Source organism: Sycon ciliatum, chromosome 3 (assembly GCF_964019385.1).
Source record: "Sycon ciliatum chromosome 3, ocSycCili1.1, whole genome shotgun sequence".
NCBI classification, from domain to species: domain Eukaryota; kingdom Metazoa; phylum Porifera; class Calcarea; order Leucosolenida; family Sycettidae; genus Sycon; species Sycon ciliatum.
Genome location: NC_088645.1, coordinates 42,968,331 through 42,975,830, shown reverse-complemented (window position 1 = coordinate 42,975,830; position 7,500 = coordinate 42,968,331). Strand labels below are relative to the sequence as shown.

Here is a 7,500-nt window from a genome sequence, read left to right as displayed (position 1 = left end):
TGAGAATAATCAGTAACACACTCCGAGGGCCCTTGAACACATTGACGGAACTTGTGTGTCGCCGTCGTCCGTGAGGTTTTCACCTTGTAATGTACTTTCAGCTTGTCAACGATCTCGGAGTACTTGAAATCCGTCGGGTTTCTTGGCAAGCACAGGGTCTTCAACGTCGAGTAAACAGTCTTCGACAGTAGAGAAATAAGGCAAGCCGTCATGCGCTTGTCAGCTTTCACCTTATCCGCGTTTGACGCACTGGACGCCACTTGTCCAATTTCATTGGCAATGAAAAAAATTTAGTCTTTCCTGGTATTCCTCAAAGTCTCCGCCGTCGAACGGCTCTATCGTGGCCTTTGCCATGATGCAGAAATAGCACAGCTACAGGTAAGTAGCTAAATACACAGTAAAGTAAAACGACCAAAACAAATTCATCCCATCTTTGTTGCCATTGTTGTGTCGGACCTCACAAACACACAAACAGTTCATAGAGTAGTGACGGACAAAAGACCATGTTGTTATGACGCATGCTCAGTATGATAGAGAAAAGAGGAGTCATCATATTATGAAGTATGACGTATACATAGCAATATGTTAGTGCACATGATACTTTTCTGTTCTTGGCCCCTCAATAGTCATCTTTTGCAAATGTCACTAACTAGAAACAAGAAGTTCTAGAGCTGCCATGTGGGGTTGTGTGCGTGATGGTCGCAGTTGATATTTTTGTAAGAGCATTTCTTTGTTGTGCTATCCTCCACGCAAAGATGCATGGTTTTCAGGGGAGTCGCACACGGTACGGTCACTACGGTATTGACCGTACCACATTTTGCCCCAGGTACCCCGTGAACCAATCGAATACACTCACCTGGACTCTAAATTTCCAAAATATTCGCCTCGGCCACCCCTCCCCCACGAGTAACTTGTACTTCAGATGGCTGACCGTACCACACTAAAATACCTTCCTACGCACCTGTTGTTGTCATTGTTGTGCATGATTCTCCCTACAGTGAAGTCCTATCAGCGCTGTGTCTGCTGGTTCGGCTCCAAGGATTTTTCAATGGACACCACGCTGTCTTTGGTAAGCTTTTTTAATTTTAATTTTTTACCACATTGCACATACCTACGGAAGAAGGGGAAACAAAACAAAAACGAAGCAAAAAATCAACAATGGGTTTGTAGGCGCTACATGAACTGCGCTGGCGAGGTGGGGGAAGCTTGCCGGCCACCCTGCGCGGTGTGTGCTTGTCATGTAGTTTGAGCAACACAAGCTGTATCACGCAGGTGCATCCTAGGCATTGCACATCATGTGGGTCCAATGCCGGAACCTGGTCAGGAACCTGGCACCTGGTCAGGTAGGTTCTCGCGTTGTTCATTTCCTGGAAGTGCTTCACTTCCTTGCAATTGTCGTCAGTTTAATCCGACGAACTGCGGCTCTCCTCGCCACTCCACACAACAACAAAAGACTCGTGCACACTGGGAGAGAGAGCGTTTTCTCTAACTGGCTTTCAGTAAGGGGACTGGAGAACTGCGCTCCAACAAAACGGACAAGAGAATATATTATGGGGACGTGGAGAAGAGAGGGGAAAAAGTGGGGTGAGGGATACTAAAGAGGTGCCTGTGCAAAGTACAACAAGGCCTGAACAGGACGGGAGACAAAGACGAACGACGGGGAAATACGACGGACACAAGACGGCAACCAGACAAATACAACGGAGACAAGACGAGAAAATGTGTATGCAACGGGGACGAGATGATAAATAATGCATACGGAGGGGACAGAAGACGGTGCAGCGGCATGTACTAAGCATTCCAAGACGGCGCAGCGGCGTGTACCACGGGTCAGCAGCATGTACGACACAGAGACACATACGCAGCCACGTGTACGACAAAAGAGACACAAGCGCAGCCACATGTACGACAAGAGACACCCGCGCAGCCGCATGTACGACACAGAGCTACAAGCGCGACCACATGTACAACACTATCCCCAACCAAAAAAAGACATCCACTCCTGTGGATGGAAGTGTATATATAAAAAAAAACAGGAGAAGACAGACCGGAGAAGAAGACAGAAAGACCGGGGAAATGAAATGTGAAACAACATAAATAGGCGACAATAAAACACAAAAGAAGTGGGGTCACGACTGTTGAACGCATGACGAGTAGGCCAGGAGGGTTAACACCAGTCGGGAGCCCCGCAAAACTGTGCAACAATCAAATGGAACCTGCAAGCAACAGATTTTGCAGAGGACCCCGGCTGGCGAGCTGTTCGACCTGTAGTTGTCCCTTTGGATCTTGATTATTTGAACAGCACCAACCTAGTACGCCACCCACCCAACAGTCGAGACAAACAAAATTACACATGCAAGAGAAAAAAATGCAGCTTACGCAAGATCGTTATAGCAATAAATGTCCACCAACGGAACAACATCGGATAAGTCCTCCAGGACAGGAGGCGTAGCCGGCCGCGGTGCAGGAGAAGAGGGTGCGGAAAGTGCTGACAGTGAATCAGGTGACTTGCATGGTGCTGTGTGCTGTGCTGCCCGGCGGACTCTGCGGCGCTGTCTCGAGCGGCGAGACCGACGGCGCACACGGCGAAGCAACGGGAGTGCTGGAGGTGCCGGTGGACAGAGCGGGGGAGGCAACGGAGCAACCGGTAGAGAGCACTCCGACCCCGTCATGGCAAAATAGACAGACGTCGGGGCCGCTGCGGCGCGATAACTAGAACGAGCAAAAAAAAAATGACAAAAAACAACCGAAACAACTGGAGCACGCAGCCTCAAGCAATCACCACCCCTTCCACGGAAGCTGACCCTGGCCTGCCTCTAAGGCGACGTAACCCCCAGGCGACAACACACATGAACGTCTGGGTCGGGGTGTACCAGGTCGGGGCGGGGACGGAGGGGAACCCGGAGGAGACGGGGGCGTACCCGGAGGGGAACCCGGAGGAGACGGGGGCGTACCCGGAGGGGAACCCGGGGGTGAAGGAGGAGGGGTGGGGACCGAACCCGGGGGCTGAACCAGAACGGGAGCCGGAGCCACAGGGTGGGGTGCACCAAACGGGGCAGGCAAAAACATGGCTGGACCCCCCATAGATGGCATCGCCGTAATTCCAGGCGGAGACACTCCCAGCTGTACCCCTGGGGGAACCACTACCTTACCGTGGACAGCCCGCAACCGATCGGTGTGTACCGTTAAATGCTTAGCATGGCGGGCCGAAGGAGGGGGTCCCACCCGTACAATGGAACACACCACGCCCTTAATTACTTCTACCTGCCATGGCCCAGTCCAGGGGCGAAATAGCTTAGGGCTGGCACCCGGGGGCGGAACTGCATGGAGCCAGACATAGTCACCTGGTTGAAAACTGGGGGATTTCACCCGCCTATCATAAGTAGATTTAGCCACCCGATGTGCCACTCCCAGGCGATCCCGGACTACACCAAACGCCCTAGCCAAAGATGACCGCAAATTTGTGATATATGCGGGCAGAGGCGTAACTTGAGGGACCCCCGGGGCAGGGAGAAAAAGATCAAGGGGTAAACGGGCCTCCCTCCCAAATAGCACAAAATGAGGGGTGAATCCCGTAGCACGGTGGACACCCGTATTGTAAGCAAATTGTACCAGAGGAAGGTGGCGGTCCCAGGATGTTTGGTCGTCCGCGACATAGGCCCGGAGGGCCACCTGAATCGTGCGGTTTGCCCTCTCGACAAGACCATCTGACTGTGGCCGGTAGGGGGTGGTGCGGGACTTACAAACCCCCAACAATTTACATCAAGAGGAGATTAGGCGGCTCTCAAAATTAGGGCCCTGGTCCGAATGTAATTGGCAGGGGACTCCAAACTTCAAAAATACCCGGTCAACCAAACGGTCTGCTACGGTCTCGGCCTTCATATCCGGGAGGGGAATAATTTCTACCCACTTAGAAAAAGAGTCTGCTACCACTAACACATACTTATTACCACGAGCCGTGAGGGGAAGGGGTCCCATGATGTCCATCGCCATAACTTCAAATGGGGCACCTACGTAAATAGTACCAAGCGGGGCTTTCACAGCCCTGGGCGGATCTTTACCGCGCTCGCAAGTCGTGCAGCTTTTGCAATAGAGGGCCACATCCACGGACATCCCGGGCCAATATGCTACCGATCTTAAACGGGCTAATGTACGATCCTGGCCAAAATGGCCAGAAGTGCGGCCGGCGTGCGCCTCATTTAGAAATTTGGTGTGTAAAACTGCCGGAACTACTAATTGCCGTGCTAGCGATGGCAGTGTTTCGCGGTAGAGAACTCCCTCGGTCAGAGCTAGGTTCTCAGTCTGTGACATGAGGGCGCGCACGACGGGGCTGTCCCCATCCTGAATGGGCTGAGCGGCCGCCAGCCGATCTACAACTACATGGATATCCGCATCCGCCTGTTGTGCCTGAAGAATTTCGGAGACATCTGGCGTAGAAAAACTAACTGCATTTACGGACGGCTCCGCTTCGAACTGGCGACTCAAACCGTCGGCGTTTCCATGTTGCAACTCGGGGCGATGCTGTACAGTGAAATGAAACTCAGCCAGCGTGCTCAGCCATCGCGCAGTCTGTCCTGTTGGATTTTTAAAATTCATTAGCCATCTCAGGCTACCATGATCTGTGCCCAACAAAAATGGCCGTAACAGAATGTATGGTCGAAAAGTGCGGCACGCCCAAACTACCGCCAGCAACTCCAATTTGGTGATGGTATAGTTCTTTTCCGCCGCCGAACACGACCGACTTATGTACGCTATGGGGCGCTCCAGGCCATCATTAGTCACCTGTGACAGTACCGCACCTAGGCCTGAAACGCAGGCATCCGTATCCACAATAAATGGGCGCGAAAAGTCTGGAAAGGCCAAAATGGGTGCTGAACTAAACGCTGTGCACAACTTTTTGAACGCTAACTGATGAGCCTCTGCCCAGACAAATGGAGTCTCTTTTCGTAACAGGTCATGCAGTGGATGGGCCACCGACGCAAAAATGCGGAATAAACCGTCGATAGTATGACGCAAATCCGAGAAATGATTGTAGAGACTTAAGAGACGCTGGCTGTTTCCATTCCTGTACCGCTTTAACTTTTCCCGGGTCCGTGGAAATCCCCTTAGCCGAGACTACATGCCCTAAGAAATGGACCTCGGCCAGCAGCAAATGGCACTTTCTAGGTTTTATCTTAAGCTTCGCTCGTCGTAATGCAGTTAGCACAGCCTCTAAACGGCGCAAGTGCTCCGCGAATGTGCGAGAAAACACAATAACATCATCGAGATACACTAGACAGTAGAGGGGGGAAAGGCCCCGCAGCACGGCATGCATCATCCGCTGGAACGTGGCAGGAGCATTGCAGAGGCCAAAGGGCATGCGGCGGAATTCGAATAGCCCTTGTGGAGTGATGAACGCCGTTTTCTGCTGATCCTTCCCCTCCACTGGCACCTGCCAGTAACCCGACTGTAGGTCTAACGTGGAAAAATACTGTGCCCCACCCAGCCTATCCAGGGTATCGTCAATCCTAGGCAAGGGGTACGAATCCTTGTGCGTGGCATCATTTAATTTACGGTAGTCGACACAGAACCTAATTGAACCATCTGGTTTTTGTACCAATACAATCGGACTAGCCCACGGGGACACGCTAGGGGATATTATACCCTTGTCTAACATTTTCTCGACCTCTTCGGCCACAATCTTGACCCTGGGAGGGGGGAGGCGTCTCGGCCCCTGACGAATTGGGCGTGTAGCGCCGGTGTCGATGCAATGAGTCAAGAGGGGGGTCTCTCCCACATCACAATCATCTATGGCTATGACATCGTTAAAACCGTTTAGTAAACTGACCAGAGCTTGGCGTTGTTCCGCAGTGCCAGCAAACCGAGAGAGATCAAAGCGATCCGCTGGTGTTGAATCGGACGTCGCTGACTGCACGCCCACTGCCACACCCTCGTCTGTTGAGACATCCGGCCGAGGGTCCTCCACCGGTAGGAACTGCCCTAGATGCATACCACGCTCCAACCACACCGGCACATCAGACACATTGGTTACACACAAGGGGACACTACCCGAAGGAGATACAGCGCACACAGCACGGGGCAGGGCATACCCCAGATCAGAATCAACAACAGCTTCTACCAGACCAATCATCTCGGGAGGGGCGTTGACTGCGCCCCGCAACAGCAATTGTGACCATGGGGGAATTTCCACAGCAGACACTAAGGAGATGGAGTAGCCCAGTTCCGGCGGAGCAGCAGGGGGGCAGACCCTGGGAGGGACCACCGGGGTAGGGGAATACACAGGCCACGTGATGCCACCCCGGACAATAAACGCAATGATAAAACTAAAAGCTAACGCGAGTTTGCACACTAATATCAGCCGAGCTGAACCGAAAACACTTGCTATTAAAAGCAACAGGGTCGAAAACCCAAACCACAACGTGCTCTGCACGTCACCGCCAAACCTTGCGGCATGAACCGGAACTACATCCCCCCCGTCCCCTAGACAATGGGACGGTGTTACCTGCTAACTTTAAACGGGGTGACCCATCCAGGTGTAGCGAAAACCCATGGGCTGCCAAAATGTCGGCACCCAACAAACACTCCTCAGTTAACCCCGCGACAGCTAAAACACGGGCGGAAAACGAAATATTGCCAAACTTAAATGTCAGGGGTAAACAGCCCTTCATGTCAAGGGTACCCCCGCCTGCAGTGTACAGTGCCGACACACCCAACTCTGAAGCGGGTCGTAATAAATGCTCCGCATGCAATTTCTGCACTACCGCAAAATTCACCAAGGTAATGGCCGCACCTGTGTCGACCAGACATGATACCACCGAGTTACACACATCAGTACTCAACTTACCGGGCGCGAAGAGACTGGTGCCAGCACGGTGGATGTAGAAGGGTACCGCATCGGTGACGGCCGTGACAGCACCCACCGGGAGGGCATCCGAGGACTCGACCGGACTAGACGGAGGGGAGGGCAGTGGAGCGGCAGGTGGAGTGCAGAGATGGGCCTCCGCCGGAGAATGCTCGAAGGCACATATGTCACACACATCACACGCATCAGACACAGAGGCAGCATTAGCAGGACATCCTACATCTGGGACCGTAACAATACCACCCTCAGGCGCCGGGGACAACAGGTCCGGACACTCGGGCGCAGCCGAAGCTGCCAAATTCTCGGTTTCCCCCAAAGACAAAGGGAGGAAAGGGTCACACAATTCCATGGTATCATCGGTAAAGATCGGCAAAGCCACAGCAATACACTCTTCATCACATTCATCAGTTGGCTGTGGTTCCATGGTCGAGGCGGCAGGAAGACCCGCACCAGCCGCCTCGCCTAGTTTAAATCCTGTTGAGGGTGGGGGAGCCTACCCGACCCCTGTTGTGGCTTTTCGGGCGCCTGGCGCTTAGTGGAAAACGGTTGTCGGCGGCCTTGCGGCTGCGGCCGCCACTGCCGGCACTCGGCCCTAATATGCCCTAACTTCCCGCATTCATAACAACGGGGACCCTTAC

General features: G+C 53.1%; 1 protein-coding gene across 1 annotated transcript in view; it reads left to right on the top strand.

The window, feature by feature from the left end:
- LOC135813111 (uncharacterized) overlaps nucleotides 1–1,283 on the top strand; it is a 13,247-nt gene extending 11,964 nt beyond the window's left edge. The window contains exons 8-9 of the mRNA XM_065326329.1: nucleotides 999–1,069; nucleotides 1,245–1,283. Of these exons, the coding sequence (XP_065182401.1) occupies nucleotides 999–1,069; nucleotides 1,245–1,283 (110 nt within the window). The remainder of the gene's footprint in view (nucleotides 1–998; nucleotides 1,070–1,244) is intronic.
- The last annotated feature ends 6,217 nt before the right edge of the window (nucleotides 1,284–7,500 follow it).